At 40.0% G+C, this 26746-nt stretch overlaps 1 protein-coding gene across 2 annotated transcripts in view; it reads right to left on the reverse strand.

Moving 5' to 3' along the window:
* Positions 1 to 26746, reverse strand: part of LOC124615351 (transcription elongation factor SPT6) — a 163723-nt gene that overhangs the window by 108703 nt on the left and 28274 nt on the right. For both annotated transcript variants that reach the window (XM_047143174.1, XM_047143166.1), the window contains 2 exons: positions 26525 to 26688; positions 9804 to 9941 (listed from right to left, as the gene is read on the reverse strand). In XM_047143174.1, the coding sequence (XP_046999130.1) occupies positions 9804 to 9941; positions 26525 to 26688 (302 nt within the window). The remainder of the gene's footprint in view (positions 1 to 9803; positions 9942 to 26524; positions 26689 to 26746) is intronic.

Here is a 26746-nt window from a genome sequence, read left to right on the forward strand (position 1 = left end):
CAGATGATGGTGCCTTATCTCTAACCATGTTGCAGTGTTAAAATAATTTAAGCAAGATAACAACGAAGAACTGTGACTGGCAGTTGTGACGAAGCAAGATGGGATATTTTTACTTCCCCTCGTGTTTTGCCATCTGCCTCCTTACATTCGTTTTTTTTTTTAATTTTAACTGATTACCATTAACATACATGAGTATAATCTGCATTTTCATAAAAGAGAAAGGTTGGCCCTCAGTTTTAAAGAATATAACAGCAGATCTAATTTTGTGCTTAGTTTTACGTATGTAATTGATTTTATAATTTATTTTGACTACTCCTAGTTAATACTTTTGTTATAGGGTGGAATCAGTAATTGTTGCATAACTTAAATTCTATTGTTGATGTATAAACAAATATAAATTCTGTACTAATTATAAACATTTGAAGGAACAACTAATAGTATTCTTAAATGATCTTTTTGGCTCTATTCGAAAACATGTTAGCAAAGCTGGATCTTAATTAATTACAAAGTAATTAACAGTTTTGTCCAAAGAATGTTTGCATACTTCTATTTGTTAATTTCATAATTTAAACAAATAATTCGGCCTTACTCTTGCAGTAGAAGAAACTGTTAAAAAGAACAAAATTTTCAATGTATTCAGTTAATTTAATGAGTTAAGTTTTAATTGTAATTTCTGTAACTTAAACTTTGAACAATGTGTAGTTTCAGTACCCATTATTGTGAAGCTATATAAGGGCCCAATTTTTGGTAACGAGACAGACAGTCCATGGCCGAGTTTCAGATGAGAAACCTGTGTTGGTTAGAACAACAAAAATGCATCAAAGTAACTGTGAAATAAGTGTAACACAATGAGGCCATGTGCTAAAACAATGAAAGTGTCTGTTCCATACATAGCTGATTGTTCCAAAAGAACTGTGAATTATGTGGTTATGTTTTTACTGCTCATAGATATTCAGCAGTAAATTATTGCAGCAGTATGTGGATGTTCGGGTGAAAACTTATTGAAAGTTAAACAATAGTTCACTGGCCATATTAAAGGTGTATATGAGGGGGTTGTGAAAAGTGAAAGTAAACAACTGTGAAACACAAATGTGTGCCTGTCGACTCGACTACATCATTTACAGTAGACAGTACTGCACTTCCATCCTCTATTTTTTCAGCAAGTACGTCGACACCGAGGACAACAAATGAAGAAACAAAGAGGGTGAACGGTCACACAGTCACAACCTAAGAAGCCTGTTTATAAATATTCACAGTCACAGTCACAGTCAAACACCCAATATAGGTATGTTATTACATGTTTTCAGCAGTAGACACACATACACACAGGCGTGCATGCGCGCGTGCACGCACACACACACACACACACACACACACACACACACACACACACACACACACACAAAAATGCAAACACAACTTGCAGACACATGTGCAGTCTCAGAGAGCTGAAACCCTGCAGACGTGTGTGCAAGTTGTGTGTGTGTGTGTGTGTGTGTGTGTGTGTGTGTGTGTGTGTGTGTGTACTGCTGACGAAGGCCTTAATGGCCGAAAGCTATAACTGTGTGAATCTTTTTGTTGTGCCTATCGCGACTCAGCATCTTCACTATATGGTGAGTAGCAACTTTCCTTCTCTGGTATTGTTACATTCCATCCTGGATTTTCCATTGTTTGATTATTTCAGGTTTTTACAATTCAAATTCAGCTTGAGTCCAATATCTTTGATAGATGAACTTTAACAATTTATTGGTTTTGACAATGTTCGAGATTTTCAATAAATGCATGGAAACTAGGAAAAAAATAATCCCCAGACAGTTTTTATGGTCTGTGCATTTACTGTGGTGGAACTGTATTCCATCATTACAGCCCTTTCCAACAGTTGTGCAAATTCTGTTTCGTTGTTCCAGTTGTTGAGAAACACTGAGACAAAGTGATGTTGAAAGCATGTTAAATGTAAGATAATGATATAGAAAAAGGCAATTTTAGGTAATTATCTTTCATTTAGAAACTGAATTTTGGAGTGAAGTTGAGTCAGTTCAATAGACCTATCACTACTCAACAGGAGCAACACAATAACTTTTGAGAGGTATAAATGGTTGGGAAATTTTGCTTCAATCTTAAAATTGCAAAGCACAGCCTACAATTCACGTCATTAAAAACATTATAACAACTGTGAAAATAATTCATGAAATTAGAAACAAAATATCTCAGCAGAAATTTAAAAACATCATCTCTGAAACACTGCTTTTGTCAGTACTGGAGAAGATAAAACGAGTGAAAGATTATGCCCTCGGTTGTTCCTCCTGTGATAAAGTAAGAACAAATGGGCTATATGAATTTTGCCAAGACTTTTACATGAAATTAAAAGTAGCAATAATATTTTGGACAACGTTATGGGGGATTAGTCTTGTGTTGTACATAATATCACGAAGTAGAACTTCTGATTTCAGAACTGGTCAGCAAAACTTTCCCCTGCTGAAAAAATGTTGTACTCTTACCAACTTTTATTATTTTCATTATTTTTGTCAATCAAAAATCAGTGCCTCTGCTTATTAAACACTAAAATCTCACAGGTGCCTTTCTTCAAAAGGGGTAACAGGGTAACACCACTATGACACCAATCGCCATCCACAAACTATTATTCATACCAGTATCTCCTCTTGTAGATTGTGTTACAATTAAAATGTTTGCATTTTGGCACCATTGCAGAGTTTCAAAAGGTAGAAAGAAACACTACTGTCATGACTTCCACAGAAGCATTAGCTATTATCAAGAAAATGTTGTCAAGGCCACGATTGGAACCAATTTCACACAAACAAACTGTAATGGCATAAAACTGCACCACAGTCCAGAGCCGTAACCAGGTTGCAGTCCCTGGCAGCAGCTGCGGATGAAGACCAGTCAATGCAGCAACCTTTCACTGTCGCATCACTTTCGCATCGACCTCCTTCTGTGCAATGACACTCACACCTAGAACACTGACCTCGTTCAAGATGTTTCGATGTGACCCAAAAACATGACTTCTTCCACAAAGGTCAGTGGTATTTAACCCCACCCCCTCCCAAGGGTCAGCCTCTCATCACTGAACAGCTGGGCAGTAGTATGATGAAGTCTGTACCACCCAGCACTGTACATGTAATGCAGCCACCAATGGCATCTCTGGGATACAAACCACTGACTGCTGGGCTCGTGGTAGCCAGCCAACCCACAACTGCCACACGGTGCAAGACATATTGCAACAGACACTCAGCTGAGCATCACCCCTCCCTTGCCTGTGGTGTTATGCTCAATGCCCGGGACAGCCCTGTTGCCTATAATTGGTTGCTGCTACCCCGTCCTTTTGAAGCTAGCAACCATCCACCAGAATGCAGAGGTAATAGAAAACTGTATGCTGCCATCCACTAATGCCTGTATTGGTGTATCCATGCCAGCACACTTGGTCCACCAGTTGCTATTTGCCTCCTCCAGACACACTGATCTATGATTGTTTATGAGCCATAACAAAGGGTTTCAACTGTACTCTATGAGGCTATTGAGAGGTGCATTGACAGCCAACTTAGAAGTGTTACAATGACAAGGCGTTGAATAGAGATTTCAGTGTACAATACTCAAAGCCAGGAGTCTGTCAATTTAATCACACTAAGGGGAAAGGTGTCACATCTTAAAGGACGTGACAGGGCAACATGGAGATATTATTGGAGGATTACACAGAATTATTTACCCCACCTAGCCCACTGCCAGCTATGCTAGTGCAGCACAGAATTCCCACTGGGAACGAGCCAAACAAAAACCATATCGAGTCCTACACCATCTATAATCAATGGCGGAGGAGTTTATTGTGCAACAGCTCCGAGTTGGAGTTGTAGAAAAAAGCACCAGTCCCTATGCAGCAGCTACCATCATCATTCCAAAGAAGTCCCCAGTGGTAAGAAGGCTGATAGATTCTGCTGCAGTCTAGGTCTTTAAATGAATCGACAATCATGGATGCTTACCCAGTACTAAAAATTAGGGAGACATTAGACAATCTGAGGAAATGCCCTTACTTTGCCACCTTGGATTTGGATGATCGACCTAAAATGGTGTTTTTAGTTACATTTGGTTAGTAACAGTACTGTCAGATGTCATTCAGTTTGAAAAATGCACAGGCAACTTAATTTTCTAATACTTGTTACACAGGGTGCTACGGGGTTTGAAACAGAAACAATGCGTGTCTACCTACATGTGGTGCATCTACAAGAGGTCTTTGATCAGTTACATATGGTACAACCGACACTTAGTTTATGAAAGCGCTACTTTGTGTTACAGGAGGCCAACTACTCGGGCAATATTATTGGCCAAGACTGAGTAAAAAATGACCCCTGACTTGAACAAGCCATTAAGGATATTTATAGCACAGTAAAGGAATTAGTCATATCTTTGGATCATTAATTTTTACAGAAAATTTATTCCAAAATTTGCACGTTTAGCAAGACCCATTACACAGTTATTAAAGGAGGAAGTAAAGTATCACTCGAATCCAGATTGTGAAGCAACATTTGAACAATTAAAAGATTGATTGGCCACCAGTCTCACCCTCCATTTTCCTGACTATCAAAAACAGTTTATATTGTCACATGACTCAATCAACCTTGCTGTAGGCCGTGTTTTGAGTCAAGGGGTATATGGGAAAGAACACCCAATAGCCCTTGTATCTCGACAGCTCAATGATAAGGAGAACAACTATTCAACTATTCAAAAGGAAATACTTGTTCCAATTTTTGGCATCACCTATTTACATTATTATCTGTACAGGCAACATTTTTAGATCATAATGGCTCACACAGCTCTGAAATGGCTTCTGGGACTAAGAGATCCAACCAGTCATCTGAGCCACTGGCTTTATGGCTACGCGAATTTGATTTTGAGGTTGTACATCATTCTGGGAAATCTCATGGAAACAAGGACAGACTTAGTCACAAAATACATGAATAGAGTGTGTTGGGATAAGAACAGAAGAATGGCGAAGAGCTCAGGCCACGGACCACGTTTGCAGTTTGTGAGACAAGTGCAATTCAGCTCTGATGATAGAGTGCTGTACAAGTAATCAAGGTGCAGCTGCCACATAAATTGTGCCAGCAAGCTCGCTGGACAAAGTACTGAGGCAGGCTCACAATTCCATTTTGGAAGGGCAGATGATGTGCCACAGAGCACCATGTTGCAGAAAATTATTGGTGGCCTACAAGGAAGCAAGATGTACAGTTTCACATCAAGACATGCATTTCTTGGGCTCAAAGAGTCGAGCTGAGTTATCAGTAAATCCCATTACAAAGATTTTCCGAGGTGGACAGACTATTCCAAATAATCAGAATGGACATTCTGGGTTCCTTTGCACAAACACCAACAGTGAATTGATATGCATAAACTGTAACTGATCATTTCTCACGTTTCTTGGCCACTACTACAAGCCAAATCAACAGGCAGAAACCGGTGGCACAGGCTATGGTTAACCAACGGATACTGAAGTTCAAAATGCTGGAGGCCGTAATAACTGACCAAGACATTACCTTTACATATTGAGTTATTGACGCAATTGTGTTCAATAATATGCATAAGAAAGTTACGAACTAGTGCACTACATCTGAAAACAAATTGCATGACTGAAAGGGAACATCATATTATAGGGAAATTGTTGTTACGTAAGTAGTAGCCATAATGATTGAGACACACTACTATTATATGTAGTAGGAGCAGAACTCAAAGATCCGCAAAAATGTGTGTTTGTTAGCATATAAGGTTATTTTTGGTCAAAAAATGCCCTCACCTTTCCAAGCCTGCAAGCCTATCCAAGAATAGGGCATATCTTCATTTGGAATTTTGTTAAAAGGTCAAAAAGTACATGGCACCACATTAAAAAGCAGATTACAATGGCCCTTGGAATGAAGGAAGGCACTCACAATAGAGAGGCAAAATTGCCTAAGTAGGACATCCAACAGTGGGTAATGCTATCTAACTCTTAGATGCCGAAAGGAAAAACTAAAAAGTTCATGTCTTGTTATCGAGGACCTTATCAAGTAACTGATATGATGTTTCTGGTTAACATTAAACTATGACTTCTGATATGAAGCACAGTGGTGTATGTAGGAAGAATTCATCCATTTCATGGTGAACCAGAAGCACTGCCTCTCTTGCTAGCAGCTCCTTCCAAAGGGGAAGGGAAGTGGTCGGATACAATATGAGACAGAAAAGTAAAACTAGACAACTGAATCAGTTCTTCCAACATGCCCATATGCCATAAGATCTGCAAGCTAATTTTTTGTGTTTCTGTATTAGTTATTAGGGATATTTGTGAGTATATATTATGATTATGTCTATGTTTTGCTTTTGAAAGAGATCCACAAGCGAGTGCAAAGGAAACATTTTGTTTAGGTATTAGGTTAAAAGAATTTTTCTGGTAAAACTTTTATTTGCAATACAGGTGAGACCTTAAAGTGTGTCTAACTTAGTTTAGAAGAAAAACATTGATGTTGCATGGTGCAGTATGTTTGTTGTTTTACTAAGTATGTGGTCTGTGAAAAAGTGCTTGTGCTGACTTGCAAAAGGAAGTAGTTTGCCAGTAAATGAGTGTGACTGTGTGTTGCACTTCAGCATTAAAAGATTTTTTATAATGGATGTTTGCTAGGTCAGTTTAGTCACTTAAGGTGATGGGAAGTTAGAGGAAGTACAACTCTCCACCACAGAATTATCACAGGGCCAAACCAGAAAAGTTACCTCCTGCACAAAGAATGGTTATGCACAGTCCCTGAGTCATGCAAGTACACTCTGTTTCACTCCGATAAGCCTGTGACCAAGTGGTCCAGGAGGTCATCACAAGTGAAGCCGAATTCTTTCAGAAGATAGGGTCACACTGGCTATTTTCAGGACCAAAACCAGTAGTTGTCATTTGCATCTACTATGAACAGGGTCATTTATACAGCAAACAACCCACAGAACTGCAGGGGGAAAGGATGTTGATAACTGGCACACAAAGGAACATTTTAAGATCTTCTTTCCAGTTAACCACCGTTATCACCAAAACCACAACCCAGAACACCAACATCATTAATCTACCATCAGACCTATATTCTGAGACCTGACCAAGGAAAACCTTCCTTACTTAAATGACATGCTAGAACCACCACTTCCTGCTTCTCTAGCTCAGATGATGGCCACATGAAATAGTGATGTGGTGATGGAACACCTGCTCGACCATGCAAAAAAATATTGGACTGCACATTGCCACCAACTCATCGTGAAAGGAACTTCCCACATCAGCAGCCTGTATGATTCTGATGATAATAGAATTCCACTTTCACCTTCCTTTAACCTGCACCTCCATAGCAGTCACCTGGCCCACCAATGAAGAAGCGATTCAACTTCTGTGAGTGAGATTAGAAACTCGCAAGTTTGAGCATCACACCAATGAGACAGTGTATATAACATAACGGAAAAAGGGCAGAAGGACAAGCCAAGGGTAAAAGATCAGATCAGATTAGATTAGATTAGTCATGCAAGAAATTTTTGTTCTGAATTTGTGCGTCAGAATGTAAAGTGTAGAAACAATAACAGATATATCAGTGTCTCTGTTGCAACTAGACACTCTAACAGCAATCTGGTGGACCACATTAATCTTATGGCCCTCGTAAACTATCACACTTATTTGTCAAATTCACTCTTATCTAGCCAGGGATTTGTCAAACAAACCAAAACACGCAACAACAAAGTTGTCAATTTATGCTCATTTCTGAAGCAGACATTGTTCGTGTATGCTTTATTCTGACATTAGTGGGAATGGCTACAAACGCAGGTAAAGCATTTACAACACTGACTTTGGCAATGTGTTTGGAGGAGGAGGAGTAAACAAGATGATGGTCCAGGGAATGGTTTAAAATGAGAGGGAAATATACACATGAGAACCGGTTTAGTGCTGCTACAACCTCACACTGAAAAAGATGTCAAAAGTACATGAACATTTATTCTCTTCCACTTGATCCTCTAATGATTGTTCTTTAAACATATCACCATGGAAGAACTTGAGAACTTCGATTTTTTTTTAATTTTATTGCACTCCTGCTTACACGCTGTGCATAGAATATTGACCTCCTCCTTAACCTCTTCCTGCACAAAACATGGCTGGGAAAGATGTGACACCTCTACCATTTTGGTAATTGCCAGTGATTATTTTGTTTTTATCCTTAGCCATAGTTTCCATGATTGTGGAAACATACAATACTGGAAGACAAATTTTAATATAACTATTATTCACTAAACATATGTGGTGAAACATCAACACAAGTAACATGTACTATTTTGTCAAATTTTCCAGCAATCAAAATTTCTGCCAAATATGGCAAACACACTTAATGTTTGCTAAGACATCACATAGTGCAGTAAACAGCCAAATATATGGCAAACATAGTAAAATTTGACACATTGTTTGATTGTGTACATGAGGCTTAAGGAGGAAGGAAATGTAATGGCATAAAACTGTGGCACAGTCCAGAGCCATAACCAGGCCACAGTCACCATCAGCTGCTGTGGAAGAAGGCCTACCAGTGTGCTGCGGACGAAGGCCTATCAGTGCAACAACCTTTTGCTGTTGGGCCCCTTTCACATTGATCTCCTTCTGAATGATGAGGTCTGCATCCAGAACACTGGCCCCATTCGAGATGTTTCAACATGACTCAGAAACTTGCCTACTTCCTCAATGGTCACCGCTGGACAGCGATATTTAAATCCCTCCCAGGCCAGCCCAGCATCACTGAATAGCTGATCAATAGTATGGCTTTGGTCTGTGCTGGCCAGCACTGTAATTTTGACACAGCTACCACCATCTCTGGGATGCAAACCACCAACCACTGACTGACTGCCTGGAATCCTAGGAGCCAGCAGCTCCACTACTGCTACAAGGTCCGAGGCAGCAGGGAGACCCAGCCAGCTCAGCACTGCCACTCCCTAGCCTGTGGGGTCCATGCCTGACACCAGGGGCAGACGGCAGACCTGCTACCTTTCCCTGCCCACCAATCACTGCTTCACCACCCCTGCCTTCCTGATGAAGGTAGCAGCTGCAGCCAAAATGCAAAGGTAATGCTCTCATCCCCGAAGAACACCTGCACTGGGGCATCTGTGCTGGCATACTCAGGCCTAAGGGTCATTCCCGCCACCTGTTGCAGCCACTCTGCTCTATGTTTGTTTAGGATTGTTAACAAAGTATTTCAACAAGAAATTGGTTACCTACATCATCTGCATGTCCACCCACATCCAACAGGGAGCCACTCACCTGCAAATTCTTAAGGATGTACATTATAAAACAACAAGAATACACCTGGTTTGGATGGTTCATAAAAATGGCATCAGAACAGTTTTGGCCATATTGCCCTTGCAGTCTGGCATGGCAGTAAGACAACAGCTGTATCAAATGCTCTTAAAGCACACAATACGAGATGGTGTATTCAGCATTGCCTACAATTTCATAAAATGGCCACTGCATTTATTATGTCATATTTAAACTGGAAAATTAATAGGCATACTGCTATCAACCCTAGTCACGCACAAATAAATAAAAACCGATATGTATGCTGTCACACTTAACTTGATATCTAGATAAAGATGATGAATGATTCTGTGAAGAAATATGAGTCAACCTCAAGAATAATGTGACATGCAAGTGGTAATGGAACATGATGAACAGGACATTACCTATGAAGTATAATGTGAAATGAAAAGTAACACAAATTTTTTCCAAGAGATGGCAGAATAAGATATAATGGAACACAACATGTACATACCTTCTTTCAGCATCTTCTCCGTCATCATCAACATACTCATCATCTTCCTCTTCTTCTTCATATTCATCTTCACCATACTTCTCAAACTCATCATAATCAAAGTCCACACCAAAAATGTCCTGGGCTTCTTGCAGGGCTCTACAAGTATAAGAAATGGAAAACTGTAGTAAATACATAGTAAATAAAGTATCAACATGATAAAACTAAACTGTGAATCACAGAAATGGACTATATAAGTAATGATCAGGAAAAAATACATGCCATCAGTAAGCTACAAGGTGAACCAAAAGTGTTAAACACATATTACAGCAAACAGCACTAAGCCTAATACACTTAGTCCATCATCTGCACTCCTCACGTCTTATTGCAAATAATATTAAACCTGAGACCTTTAATTCATCAACAGTATTTTTCATGAACTGTTCAAAGCAAACTAGAATGTGTATCTGCATATTAATGCAAGTTCTAAACTGAGATGATAGTCCACCGATTTTCTTCCCATACAACCACCTTAACCCTTGGCTCCTTTCAGTGTAACCAGTTCCGCTGTAAATCCTGTTCCATACACCCGCTGGAAACAACTTATTCTAGCCTCACTAACAGCAAATCTTACAACATTAAAGGTACAGCTGAAAGAATCTACACTCATGCTCATAAATTAAGGATAATTGCAGAATGTGGTGCCACACAATGTGGCACTACACAAAACTGGTGCTAATAGCATAGGCACGTAGGGAACACACGACACAGATCTGCAAGTCCATGGTATTGGTGATAAGTTGAGAAAACCATCCCAAAACACATGTGCTACAAAACGCCGCTGTTTCCTGCGCATGTACCCCTACATCAATATGGGATATGATCACCATGCACAGGTACACAGGCCGCACAACGAGTTGGCACACTCTGGATCAGGTGGTCGAGCAGCTGCTGAGTTATAGCCTCCCACTCTTGCACCAGTGTCTATCAGAGCTCTTGAAGTGTCCTAGTGGTTTGAAGACATGCAGCGATATGTCGTCCGAGAGCATTTCAGATGTGCTCGATGGGATATAGGTATGGAGAACAGGCAGGCCACTCCATTTGCCTGATATATTCTGTTTCAAGGTAGTCCTCCATGATGTCAGCTCAGTGGGGCCACGCATTATCATCCATCAGGAGGAAGGTGGGACCCACTGCACCCCTGAAAAGGTGCACATACGGGTACAAAATGAGTCCCGATACACCTGACCTGTTACAATTCCTCTGTCTAAGACATGCAGGGGTGTACGTGCACCAATCATAATCACACCCCACACCATCAAACCACAACCTCCATACAGGTCCCTTTCAAGGACATTAAGGGGTTGGTATCAGGTTCCTGGTTGACACCAGATGAAAACCTGGTGAGAATCACTGTTCAGATTATATCTGGACTTGACCATGAACATAACCTGGGACCACTGGCCCAATGACCATGTACTGTGTTCTTGCCACCAGGCTTTATGGGCTCTCCTGTCATCAGGGGTCAGTGGAAAGCATCTTGCAGGTCTCCGGGTGAATAAACCATGTCTGTTCAGTCGTCTGGAGACAACTGTTCCAGTGGCTGCAGTAAGGTCCCGAGCAAGGCTACCTGCAGTATTCCGTGGCCGTCTGCGGGCACTGATGATGAGATATCGGTCTTCTTGTGAAGTTGTACACCGTGGACGTCTCGTACTGTAGCACCTGGACACATTTCCTGTCTGCTGTAATCGTTGCCATAATTGTGAGATCACACTTTGTGGCACACGGAGGGCCCATGCTACGACCTGCTAAGTTTGACCAGCCTCCAGTAGACCGAGTATTCTACCCCTCATAAACTCAGCTATATGTGATCTTTGAGCCATTTTCAACACACAGTCACCATTAGCATGCCTGAAAATGTCTGCACACTTACTCGCTGCACTGTACTCTGACAAGCACCAACACACCTCTGAGTATGTGGACTGCTGCCAGTGCCACCATGCGATGACCGCAGGTCAAATGCACCGCATGGCCGCATGGTCATACCCCGCAAACTGCCCACCAGAGTGTTGTTTCACCATGTATCAGCATTATCCTTAATTTATGAGCATGAGTGTATTTGACATTTACAATTTAGTATCAGTCATAAGTTTCCCTAGTGAAATAGCTTAAGAAAGTGATGCCCTAACTGATAAGGTATTCATGCAGCAGATGGCTATCCTATGGTAAAAGGATAGTCAGATTATGATGCACAATCAGTCACATCACATAACATAGCCACATGTACAGTCCAGAAACACCCCAAGGAAATAATTAAAGTTATTAATGACGAAACAATGGAAGATTTTTGAGAAAGCTTTAAAAATGTTGAGTTAGCTTGAGTGAACTCTACAAAGAGCCCACATAGCCAGCTCTGAATTGAACATATTTTTTAATAAGTCGGTATTCATTTCGAAAAGTAGTTCTCCCGCTGCCACCTTTCCCATGAACACAAAAGAATATTAAATGCAATACTAGAATGTCTTCAAAGAGATCTTTTATCTTCAGAAAGAGAAAGGGAAACCTACTAAATGGTCACAACAAGTAAAGATTAAAATACTTTCATACATTACTGTATCAAGAAACTTTCTGGCACATTAACATTGTATGTCAGACCTGGCTCCAAACCTGGGACATTTGTCTTTTGCAAAAGGCTAAGGTCCCAGTTTCAGGTTCTGGTCTGGCATACCGTTTTAATTTGCCACGAAGTTTCAAGTCAGCACATACTCTGCTATAGAGTGAAACTTCTTTCTGATATACTGTATCATATTAAGTAAAATTCTAAAAAAGTACACACGTCTTGTCAGAAACTGACAGATCTGATGGATACAGTGGGCAGCAATTTGTCACTATTTGTTGACAATACCGTAGTGTACAGGGAAGTGTCACTGTTGAGCGACTATACTACAGGATGACGACTTGGGAATTTCCATTTGGTGTGATGAATGGCAGCTTGCTCTTTATGGGAACAAGTTAAAGAACACGAGTGTGAAAATTACCGCTGCAATGCTTGATAGTCACATCAACAAAATATTTAAATGTAAGCCTGTGAGCAACATGTAATGAAATGAACGCACAAGGTTGGCTGTAAGAAATGTGAATGATTGGCTCCAGTTAATTAGGAGAATTTTAGGAAAGTGCAGCTCATCTTTAATTGAGATGACATATGGAACACTTGTTCAACATATTCTTAAGTGCTGTTCAAGTGTTTGATATCCTTACCAAAGAAAGTTGAGAGAAACAGTACTAGCAACAGACACTGCAGACTGATTCAACTGCTATCAACATATATCTCACATAAGAACTGTGAAGAAAAGATAAAAGAAACCAAGGCTCATACAGAAGCATATAGACAGTTGTTTTTCCTTCTCTCAGTTTGTGAGTGGAATAGGAAAGGGAATTACAGGAAATGGTACAGGGTACTGACCACCATCCACCATACGGTGGGCTGCGGAGTCGTATGTAAATGTAGGTTAAATGAAACCAATACTGAATACTGTTAAAACAATGACAGGGAATGATGACAATACTTCCATTACAGAAAATGGAGCATTGTAAAGACAGTCCACGTGTTGCAGATTTTTTATGATCACTTTTTGAAAATAGATAAGAAAATTGTATCAACACATTGAAATGAGGAAGAAGAAAAAATCCAATGGAAATTCAGTGAAATGAAAATTTCTTAAGCTTCTCAATAAAAAATGTGAATCTACACTGGTCAATAACTACTGGCCAGTCTCACTCTTGTCCCATTATCCAAAATTTTTGAGAACATAATGTAACATAAGGTTACTGGTTGGTTGGGGATTTAGAAGTAAACAGTAAGGTGGTTAGTCTCTCTGTCAGCAGTTCATTGACCCCCCCCCCCCCCCCAGAAACTTGATTGATTTATGAAATTATGTAGGAGTGATACAATTGTGCCACTGAAAGCAATATGATGCCACACTGAGAAATATTTTAAGGAGAAGTGAAAGTATATGGGTTGGTCTGCTTTTATCTCAGAACAAACAAGGGCTCTCCCAGGAATAATCTGATGAAAGTAGTGTCACAAACCTTATGCATGTCAAAAAAGACCGTCACTAAGATGTTGGCATTCAGAAAAAGCTTCTCACATGGCTTCTGCCAGCCCACCCACAACCTGGTCCGTTGTGGATCATCCCTCGCAGAAACCACACTGATAGGGGGCCAAAAGGTCCAGTGATTCAAGGAAACAGTATAATTGCAAGACTGCTGTCCTTTCAAGCAGTTTGCAGAGCATGTTGGTGAGGCTAATAAGTGACAGCTGTCATATATGTTGTGTCTTTGAGAGGTTTAAGATTGGGATGATGATACTATCTGACAATTGTGAATGGAAAACACCTTTTAACCACACTCTTTGCTAATGCAAGGCACATATCAATAATGTTGAACAATAAAATCGCATTAGCTGTCAAATTCATGAATAGCAGTACAAAGGAACAATGATTTTCCCATGTCAGCAACCTTCATCACGCATACACAACAGGAACCTGGACACATGGAGTCTGGACTTAGCATTAGTAATCACAAAGATGTCTAGTTGATTTATAGCCATTTCCCAAAAAATCCACTACTTAAGTTATCAATTTTTGGTCACACATTTCATCCCATTCAATACAATGTTCAACTGCCTAAACCACAGGACCCTTATTCTCGGACATTTTTGGAATAAGTTTTATAAGCTCATTTGCTGTTTTTCTGACAGTCCATATTGCTCTCTCACATTTTGACATTGCACACGGATCCCTCTTGGAACATGTATTCTGTACAATTCCTCTTAAGTTAGATGTCATGTGCTACATTAATTTAGAAACACATATGGACATGAAATAATGCTTGTACTGACATGCCTTTTGCATAATATCACTAAAGGATCCCGTATTAAGCTGTTGAGTTTTAACACTGTGTAATTCATATTACTTAATCCCGGTAAGTTTTTTCCCCCCTTCTATCCTAGTTGATGTAGCTTCCCAATAATGTACTGGGAACCTTTTCTTAATCATCTGTTCCTCAGTCCCTGTATGTTGGGACATATGATGTACTTAATTATACATTGTACTCGGAATTTGGCACATTAATTATGTTTCAAGAGATTTTTGTCACAGGTTACATTCTTTACATTATGCTCATGCAATCCTTGTTAAACAGGAAGTACATTGTGATGTGCTTCTAAAGGGTGGTGCAGATAATAGCAGCCCGTGTAAATAGAAAGGAAATGCAGTGAAATTAAGAAACAAAGAGCTGATGAACTGGAATTATCATTTATCGTGAAAAATACATTCATAGACAATGCTGAAAGTGACCCCCCGCAACATCAATACGTGTGCATGTCTAAGCACATTCAGATACACCTGGCGTAAATTTCAGATATCGATGGCAGCGACTTCACAGCTGATGATCTCTTTCAGTTCCTGTATTGTATGCAGATTTGTTTCATATACCTTGTTCTTCAAGTTTCCCCACATGAAAAAAATCAAATGTTGTCAGATCCAGAGAACATGGTAGCCATAAATGTTTGCTGACAATTCATTCCTCAGTGCAGATATCACAAACTCGTTCCAGAGATACGTGTGGCATGTTGCCCCATCTTGCTGGAAGAAGCAGTACTGTCTTTCTTAATCAGTGAGTTGAACACAAAACATATCAGAATCACCATATATGCAACTGTGTTGAGGGTAGTGTAAAAAAATGGCAGTCCAATGATGCACATTCCTGTTGCACCACACCAAATGTCAATATTTTTCATCACACAGCTGCTGCTGACACAATGTTAGGGGTTTCCGTAGCCCTGTACATCACATTATGTGAATTCACATGACAAGAAAGATGAAATCATGCTTCATCAGCATAATATAATGGAAAGGGTGTAACAAACCATTGCTGATACTGTGAAAAAGCCACATGCAGTAATCTACAAATGTCTGTCATCCTCCAGTAATTGCTGCACAACTGTCTCACAGTATGGCTTCAAATCACGACTTTTCAATATCCTTTGGCAACTCCTCCTGCTTACATGTGCCTGTTGGACCAATTTACATGTAGACTTCTTTGGTCCCTGAATAATTCTCCTGCAAATGTCTGCAATAACTTCTGATGTGCAAACTGAAGGACTTCTTTGTTGTTTTACATTTTGCACATATCTATAGATGCACCAACTGTGTCAGACTCTGCATTGCTCTTTTTGCTGGTAGTTCTCTATCCAGATACTTGACCCCAAAAATTTTGTGAGTTGCCTTAACTGAATCTGTTTTCACATATGCTTCGACAATTTCAATTCTTTCTTCTACCAAGAAAGTAATTTTGCAGACTGCAAAGAGAAACTAACTTTACTGAGGAAATAGACTGAAATGCTGACAGAAGAATGCTGACAATCGATTACTGCATAGAACTGTCCTCTGTTGTAGCTTTTACTCTATTTCAGAAGTCTTAATATTGCATTCACATTCAAAGGGGAGGCAGGCTACTTTTAACTGCATCACCCTGTACATTAATCATTAATTCTATTTTTAAAAATCCATTTTTTTTTATAACCGATGCTTGTGATTTTTTTTACAAATATTTCTTATGACCGTACTGTAATTCTTGTAATTGTGGTTGTTTCTTATCTTAAAATTATCTATGTGTGTCATGATTTATACTGACTGAACATCTTTGTGATGTTATCTTTGAGGCTAAAATTACCTTGGCTACTCATGCTAGGTTCAGACTACACAAGTACAGTTTCCTGTTGTGTGGGGCTGACAGAGGTTGTCGATGTGGGAAAGTTACTATTCTTCTGTATTACTATTCATGAATCTGACATCTAATGAGACTTAATGGTTCAAGATGATTGGCATGCAATTTGCATGAGCTCATTTATGCAATCCTCAACAATCAGTCCTTCCTTCTCATCCCTTCCAGCAAGTCTCTCCTGAACCATGGTTCTGGGTGACTTTCTGAAATCTACCCCTTTTCCTAGACCTCTCCAGGCCTTTTCCTTCACCCCTCTTCCTTATCCTTCAACCCTTCAGCCTGAAGGAGGAGCCACTGGCTCTGATAGCTTGTCTAATTATAACTTTCTTTTGTGTTTGTGTGTTCTGCCACCATTTGGTGAGTGGATTTTTTTTATCTATACAATGGAATTATTTTGTCAAATATTATTTGTTTTTGTTGTTATATTCTGAATTTAGTGTCTTTATGACACTTTGTAAATTGCAGTTTTGGTATCATTTCTATTTTCTTAACACTGATTTAGCTGCCAGACGATGATCATTGACCAAAACTGGTAGCAAATTACGAAATTGTTTTAATGCAGCCAAATGTCATCAACTTCCAGATAAAGCTTCATTTCATCGTGTTTCAGGTTGTCATGAGTGAAGCATAATGAAAACAGTTCTAGAAAAGGCCCAGTGTATGGGATTGTTTATTCAGACCCAAATCAGGCACACAGGTTCAAAGGTTCTTCCAAACATGGCACAGGAAGCAACTATCCTCATCGACATTGATACACTGGTGCTACAGGAATTTTGTGCACACAGGAAGCAGGGCACATTGTGCTCAGATCGTGTGCGACGTTCTAGACAAGGTGTTTCCAGTTCGCTGGATTGGTAGGTGTGGTCCAATTCCCTGCCCTCCTAGTTTGCATGATATTCCACCAATGGAGCTTACCAAATGCCTACCAACTACTCCAGCGATTTTAAGAACCAAATTGTTGCTGCTACTGCCACAGTTAATATGGATATGTTGCGCGAAGTGTGGATGGAGCTTGAACACAGACTGGATGTTGTGCATCACCAAAAGTGCACATGTTGAAATTGAGAGAATGGCATAAAAGCTTTGTGAGGTAGTATCACAAAAGCCGAACATGGAGTGAATATCTTATACAACACATTTAAGTTGAACCATAGCTTTTGAGACAAGTCCTGCCTTTCAAATGGATGGCACAATCAGTCATTGTTTCAAATGTAAATTATCAAGCCGAGAAGAGAATCATCAGCAGTGAAAACAGTAAATGGTATTTTTGTTAAAGCCTTCACATGTTTTACCAAGAACTGTCTAGCTTTAAACTTTGAAAATAAATAAAGATAGCTCATGCAATTCCTTAGCATAAAAATACAGAACACATTAATGTGTGTACCAACAAAAATAATAAATCTGGTAGATTATACTAAGTTTTTGGATGTGCATACTGATGAAAACTTAAACTGTAAAAACCACAAACTTGATGTTTATTGCATGGCTTTCAATGGTGGAATACACAAATGGCCACAGGAAAACTGTCTGCACTGAAGATGTCCAGTAACCATCTGCAGAATATGTTCTACAGCATACATAGTGTAGTCAAAAAAAGAAAATTACAAGGAAAAAAGTGTAGTCAGAAATTTTTATACAGTGGTAGGATGGAGTTTCATGAACAACATACTAAAAATTCCCAATGATGGGGTGAGTCTAGAGGGGTGCTATTTACAGGTCACTTTTTTATATTTTCCTTGAATAACAAAAACTTCGGCTTCTAGAGAAAATGTTTTACAGTACAAAATTAAACTACACTAAATTTTCTACAAAAAAGGTACTATCCACTTTTTTTTCTCTGAGACTAATCATTTTACATAGGATGAGATGGAAAAACCACAGATTATTAAAAATAGTCTTTTGATGATATAAACTTAATTTTTACTGTTAAATGAAGTGGATTACAGACAAATATTAACCGTGTGTAATGCATCTAACAAGGGAACCTCCCCATCGCACCCCCCTCAGATTCAGTTATAAGTTGGCACAGTGGATAGGCCTTGAAAAACCGAACACAGATAAATTGAGAAAACAGGAAGAAGTTGTGTGGAACTGTGGAAAAATAAGCAAAATATACTAAATGAGTAGTTCGTGGCAAGATAGGCAACATTAAGGACACTAGGACCGCAGGAGTGCCGTGGTCTTGTGGTAACGTGAGCAGCTGCGGAACGAAAGGTCCTTGGTTCAAATCTTCCATCGAGTGAAAACTTTAATTTTTTATTTTCAGTTTATGTGACAAAACTCTTATGTTTTCACCACTTTTTTGGGAGTGATTATCACATCCACAAGAAAACCAAAATCGGGCAAGGTAGAAGAATCCTTTTACCCATTCTCCAAGTGCACAAGTTAGGTGGGTCGACAACATATTCCTGCCATGTGACGCACATGCCGTCACCAGTGTCGCATAGAACATGTCAGATGTGTTTTCCTGTGGAGGAATCGGTTGACCTATGACCTTGCGATCAAATGTTTTCGGCTCCGATTGGAGAGGCACGTCCTTTCGCCTACTAATCGCACGGTTTTGCGATGCGGTCACAAAACACAGACACTAAACTTATTACAGTGAACAGAGACGTCAATGAACGAACGGACAGATAATAACTATGCAAAAATAAAGAAAGTAAAATTTTCACTCGTGGGAAGACTTGAACCAAGGACCTCTCCTTCTGCAGCTGCTCACGCTACCACGGGACCACGGCGCTACTGAGCTCACGTTTTCCTTGATGTTGCCTATGTGGCCCATGGACTACTCAGTTTGTATATTTTGCTTGTTTTTTCACAGTTCCACACAACTTCTTCCTGTTTTCTCAATTGATCTGTGTTCAGTTTATCAAGGCCTATCCACTGTGCCAAGTTATAACTAAATCTGAGGGGGGTGCGATGGGGAGGTTCCCTTGTAAGCACAATAGAGCCATACTAAGAGAGAAATTGTGTTTTGGAGTTAGAACAGGGTGGAGAGTAGAAGGGCGACGGAAGATTGGTCAATGGATTGTGGTCATGCAATCCTCTCCTTCGTGGGTCCACAGGATGAGTTAACGTCACATGGAATACAGATATGAATTACCAGCAGTGCTAGCACCAAAAACACACATGGACAGAATCTACATAAATCTCTGGACATTGTTCTAAACTGCTAGAGGGGAAACTTATTCTTTATCATTCCACAAAAAAGCTGTAGCGTTCTTCCGTGAAAAGCAACATTCCCCACCACAAGTGCGGCTCACTGTCAGTTTACAGACAGACTATACTTCCCCCAGCATTTTCTGTCCAGTTCTCTTATGTAAGCAGACAAAATAACTTCACTGAACTCATGTTTATATAGTGGAATTATTTTCATTTTATTAAATGAGTACTTATTTGCAGTTGTTATGTGAGCTTTTATGTAAAATATGTTCCTACAAACAACAGCTGAGAAGTGTACAATTTGTAGTATGATGTTGTCAGTAATCTTTCTAGTGTTGGGAGGAAAGGAATTGAAAAGGTAAATATGGAAACTTCCTTATGTCTATCGTTGACAGCATATTGTCAAGCTGTGTAACTGTGTTGTAAGTCACTTGATGGTGAGTTAATGAGTGACCAGAAAGTTACTGCACGTCTCTCAACATTAATTGTGTTACTGGTAGACTGCATAAATCTCCTCCAGTCAGAAATGACACATCTTGTAGGGTGGACTGCAGCGACTACAGCCACTTACTACACTTCCACAGCATATCTTCCACAATGCATGTGAATGTCTGATGCAATGAGACTGATTATGTTCATATCTAGAACAGTAATTTGCTGTAATGCAATGTTCGATGTACACTGAAATGTCTGAACTTTAACGACACCCAGGTGACCTGCTTCTGTTACAGCGTAACCTCTTCAGATGTTGGTAAGGCTTATGATGGCATGATGGATTTGATATCCCTTATACCGTGAGAAGTATTCCAGCGAATGATGGTGGAGATAAGGAAATCAACATTGTTGAATATGTATCGACACCACATTACACTTGGGATATGCTCTTCAGTGAGGTATACAGCTGCCAAGTCCAGCTCTTGACTTACTGAATAACTAAAAATAAATACTCATTTCACAAACTGAAAATAACTGCACTATATAAAGCTCAGTGAAGTTATTTTGACTATCCACATAATACAGTTGGAAAGGAAATGCTGAGGAGGTATAGTTTGTCTGTAAACTGAAAAGTAGCAGCACTCGTGGAGGAGGAAATTACCTGACGCAGAAGAATGTCAGAGCTGCTGCACGAGATGAATAAGAAAAAAAGATTTACGAAGATTCTGTCCACATGTGTTTTTTTGCATTAGTATTATTAGTGACTCATATCTGTTTGCCATGTAGTCGATGTACTTTGTGGAAAATAAACACCCTTCTCGATGACCCCTCCCACCTCACCCCTGGCATGTCTGTTCACTGTTGCTAGTTCTTCATCAGGTCACTGCAGAGGGTCAGTATAACTTTGTGGAACAGCCTATGGTTGCTTCTTGAGATTAGTGGGTAAATAGAGTGGGGAATCATCTGCTTACTCCTCAGTTTGTGGCACTATAAAAGAGGGAATTGCATGACCACAATCTGGTCACCTGTCTTGCAACACAATTTATCCCTACTAAGGCTCACATGGTACACACATTTAATATTTGTTCTTAACCCACTTCATTTAACAGTTAACAGTAATTTTATACCATTAAAACACATTTTTAATAGCCTGTGATTTTTCCATCCCCTGCAACACAGTAATTGTTAGGATCTTTTTTGTAGGAAATATGCAGTTTAGTCTTTTACTGGAAAACATTTTTGTTAGAGGCTACGTTGTTTGAGTTATTCAAGAAAAACAATTTAGATCCTCCCACACAGCACTTCTTTCCCTAAACTCCAAGCTCAAAACTTAGTCTCCATCATATCTTCTCATACCATTATGTTCCTATATTTAACCTATCATTGCTTGGACCACTCCCATATACTTCCTCTATTGGCATCTTTTTCGAATTTTATATTGTTTGTTTATTTATTTGTTCTCCGTCAGTATTAGCCCCCTGTCTCCTCTTCGAACTTGTTTTTCAAATACATATATATCTCTCTCTCTCTCTCCTATACCAAATAGCTCTTTTTCTCATACTTTACTTCTCACTCCACTCATTTCTATCATCTCTGAATTCAATCATAAACATTTCATACTGCTTTACTACCTTTGACCTCCCACTCTTGACACCTTCCTCTTATATTTTGCCTCCCCTTCTGCTCATAAATATTTGCCTCTCTTAGTCTGGATTTTCACTATCTTTCCATTCAACACTACACATAACGAAGTATGAACTGAAAGTCATAATGTATAATGACTCAATACTATCTCATGAGATTATTTAGTTGCACACAGAAACAAATGTAGATTAAAAAGACCAATAAATGACCATCACACTAATAGAAATGTACTATAGATTCTTCAGGAAACAATGTGAAATGGGAGTAAATGATAATGTGGTCAAATAATTACAACACACAAGAATTATTTAATGAAAAGGACAGTTACAATTCACCATATAGTGAAGATACTGAGTTGCAGAAAGGCACAACAAAAGACTGCTGGAAAGTTAGCTTTCGGCCAACAAGGTCTTTGTCAAAAATAGATGACATACACACATACACACGCTCACGCAACAGCAACTCACATACACATGACCAGTTTCAGGCAGCTGAAGCCAGACTGTGAGCAGCAGGGCATTATGGGAGAGGCAACCGGGTGGGGGTAAAGAGGAGGCTGAAGCAGGGAGGGGGAAGATAGCAGGCTAGGAGTGGGGGATGGTAAAGTGCAGGAATGACAACCTCTTATCATGCCCTGAAATGAGAAATGTCCTGCCCACTATCCTTCCCACTCCTCCCACAGTGGTGTTCCTCCGCCCACCGAATGTGCACAATATCCTTGTGCATCCCTACACAACCCTTGCTCCCAGCCCCTTGCTTGATGGCTCATATCTCTGTAATAGATCTAGGTGCAAGACCTGTCCCAAGCATCCTCCCATCACCACCTACTCCAGTCCTGTCACAAACATCACCTATCCCATAAAAGGCAGGGCTACCTGTGAAACCAGTCATGTGATCTAAATGCTAAGCTGCAACTGCTGAGCTGCACTGTACGTAGGCTTGGCAACCAACAAGCTGTCCATCCGCATGAATGGCCACTGAAAACTGTGGCCACAAAACAACTGGGCCACTCTGTCACTACGCACACTCCCCCACAAGATGTCCTTCATTTCAATGGCTTTTTCACAGCCTGTGCCATCTGGATCTTCCCACCAACACCAGCTTTTCTGAATTGTGCAGGTGGGGACTTTCCCTGCAATATATTATATGTTCCCGAAGCCCTCCTGGCATCAACCTTCATACCCGTCTACAACCCCTCCCTGTTCCCATTCCACTACTGCACAGCCCTCTCTTCACAGCCTGTGCCATCTGGATCTTCCCACCAACACCAGCTTTTCTGAATTGTGCAGGTGGGGACTTTCCCTGCAATATATTATATGTTCCCGAAGCCCTCCTGGCATCAACCTTCATACCCGTCTACAACCCCTCCCTGTTCCCATTCCACTACTGCACAGCCCTCTCTTCCACCAACACATCCGTTTTTTGTTTTACTTCTCTCCTTTCCCCCTAACCACACCTCCCCCTCTCTCCCCCACCTCTCCCCTGCCCTTAGCTGCGCCACTCTCCGCCTCGTCCCTGCTTGCTCTCAACAGCACTTCCCCATCCCCCACCCCTACCCTGCCACCCCTCCCAACCTCAGCCTCCTCCTTACCCCCACCCAGTTGGCTCTCCCGTAATGCCCTGTTGCACGTAGTCTGGCTACAGCTGCCAGAGACTGTGGTTGTGTGTGTAAATTAAGTTTGCGTCAGTGTGCGCTGTAACACAGCAAGTTATAACGAGATGACATTTGTTGCAGTAAGGCACGCAGCCGTTTGGTATGATGGCTGCAGAAGTGCTATGTTTTCTTTGTTGCTTTACTCACAGCACAGCTGACTCTCCCTGCCACGAGAACTGCATAGTGTAACAGTCAGATTCGAAGATTCATACCATCTACGAATCTAAATAATCCATATTAGTTATTATCTGATTTTGTTCAAATTTGGTACACAGCCTTTTGTTATTAATGGAAAGATGCTGTCAAGATTTCTGGAGATAGAGAAAATTACCTAAAAGCCCTAAAACCAATGCTTGTTTTTTAAAACCAAGTCAGGAATAAATACAGATTGACTTTCATTATCATTTGAAGCCATTACAAATTTATCAGTGCACAAAATCAATTAATTAGAATTTTCTATTCAAAACTGTCATCACTGTGCATTACGAAATACAAAAATCGGTCAAAATTATGATTTTATTATATTTTGTTATGTGAGTGTGTAAGAATGATTGAGAGAGTGTATGGGGACATATGTTAAAACTTAATATGTCATTTTTCATAAAACCTTGCACAAATAGACCGTGGGAAAGTTATGGTGCAACCATGGTCCAGATGACTTATGTCGGTGTGAGCTTGCTTTTGTATATAAGCAGCCAGAATAAAAGTTAGAGGCAGAATAAGCTTATTTATCAATTTGAAGAATAATTCGTTCTTGGCTTATTTTCATTAAACAGTATACTAGAAATTGAAGGTTTAATGATGTTAATTACTATCAGATTATTGAGTGGATAAGGCAAGTTTTGCCGTGAGAATGATCTCGAAGAAACATTCTGGTTGGTCATTTATATCACCAGCCAAACAGAATTAAACTGTTCCCATGCGAATACAGTCGAGTGGGCAGTGAGAAGAATAGTTCAAGAAAGTCGCTTGCTAACCAGCCTACGGGTAACACCATGTTAGATAGCTCCATAAAAATAGTCCGAAAATTGAAGAAATAGTGAGTTAATTGCGATTCGAATACATTATGACTGAAGCAACTGGAGTTACGAACAATTTAAGAAAGTTTGGTGTTTCTAAATTAAATAGTTTGAGAGTTATGAGCATGTGAACTTTCTGGTCGTAGTAACAATTTGGTGTGGCATGTTTCGTGCTCTGTACGGAATACTTTGGCAAGCACTTCTTTCGAAGAAGACCATTGAAATGACTGAATGTTTAACTCGTGAATAGTTGTGGGTCGGTACCTGAGAGAACATGAAAATTAGTCAGGTCGGGCTTGCAAAAATTCTGGCTGCTTTTTGAGTGAAACTATGTTGTACAGACAGTGACCTTTGAATGATAGAGCATTACCATATTAAATACGGACTTGATAGCCATTTCACGTATTTCCATATGAATAAAAAGCAGATTCAATCTAATTTTAAATGCTATCTGCAAGTAGACTGCATCCTCCACAACGACTGATTTTTTAAAAATGAACTTTCAGGAACTGACTTTCAACTCGAGTTACACGGCCTCTGTGTGTTAGGTATTAGGCAGTGGTTTCATCAAAACTACTTTACACTGCCTACCATGTATCTGCTACTACAGAGTGAAGGGGCATCGGAAAGAAGCATATCGAGGTAGGTGGACTTTCAATAAGTGAAAGAGAATGCAGACGACTGGCCCCGCCCTGCACACAGCGCGTGTGTGTGTGTTATCTATTTTTGACAAAGACCTTGTTGACTGAAAGCTAACTTTCTGACAGTCTTTTTGTTGTGCCTTTCTATGACTCATCATCTCTGCTATACGGTGAGTAGCAACTATCCTTTTCATTATATTGTTACATTCCATCCTGGATTTTCCATTACCAGAAGAATTAATTGATAGCCACAACAGCAGAAACCCATCTAAATCAGCCAAAACGCAATTCTAAGTAACAATGACTTTGTGTAGAAGCAACATAATTAATGCGCAGTCAATGCACTGATGAAATAAACATTACTACCAAAACAGCATATACACTTTAATACTTTTAAAGAAAACTATAGTTGGAGTCACGTATGATGGCGGTCGAGTTTAGGCTTGTTCTGTGGACCTACATAATGTATGCTCTGACAGCCAATAAGTGTTAAGTATGAGATATTCACTCTGCAGCAGAGTGTGCGCTGGTATGAAACTTCCTGGCAGATTAAAACTGTGTGCCGGACCGAGACTCGAACTCGGGACCTTTGGTTCGGAGGAGAGCTTCTGTAAAGTTTGGAAGGTAGGAGATGAGGTACTGGCGGAAGTAAAGCTGTGAGGACGGGGAATGAGTCGTGCTTGGGTAGCTCAGTTGGTAGAGCACTTGCCTGTGAAAGGCAAAGGTCCCAAGTTCGAGTCTCGGTCCAGCACACAGTTTTAATTTGCCAAGAAGTTTCAGTGTTCAGTATGTTCTGCTGCGAGCATTAAATGTGATTGTAGAGAGTTGTTTGGTGAATTTCGATTCCATTTGTTGTGAGTTGTCACTGCTGATTATGGTGGTAATTGTTAAATTCTGCGTAAGTAAGTGAGAGACATAATTTACAAGATATACTCTTTCCTCAAGCAGAAAGCACGCGCATGTGTGTACTGCAACTGTCACTTGTCATTGTCAACAATGCAATCCCTGTCCATACCCCAACATGCACGAACCGCCATCATTTGTGGATCAGACTATAACAAGTTAGGAGGCATATTTAAACAATACATAAAATATTGTTGATCTGAATGATATATGTACCCACACTTGAACAGTGTTCCAAGTAAGATTGCTTTTTCCAGAGGAAATGGCCAACCAAAGTATTAACAATATGACAATGCAGAAAAGGAAATCTTATATTTTAGTCACTAGCACAGCCGAAGAGGGCTTACACGTACGTCTCTCTCTCTCTCTCTCTCTCTCTCTCTCTCTCTCTCTAATATAGCCAGGTAAACAGTTTAAAATGTTAACAAACATTCAAGCATAATCATTGTACACATTTTACTCCAATATAATGAAAAAAGTCAAGCTGATACTCACGCATCACTAAATATTGGTTTTCGACGTTTTCTTTTGTCAGCAATTGGACGACCATCATCATCTACAATGAAATCATCCTCATCTGAATAGTCACCCTCTTCATCTTCTTCCTCATCAACACGTTCTGTTTCAACCCTTCCTCTTTCTGAGGCTCTCTCCTCTTCCTTGTAATAGGAGAACAACATAGAAAGTAAGTGTACAGTTCAGAGCAGACAATATGAT

This window comes from Schistocerca americana, chromosome 1 (assembly GCF_021461395.2).
Source record: "Schistocerca americana isolate TAMUIC-IGC-003095 chromosome 1, iqSchAmer2.1, whole genome shotgun sequence".
In the NCBI taxonomy this organism is placed as follows: Eukaryota; Metazoa; Arthropoda; class Insecta; order Orthoptera; family Acrididae; genus Schistocerca; species Schistocerca americana.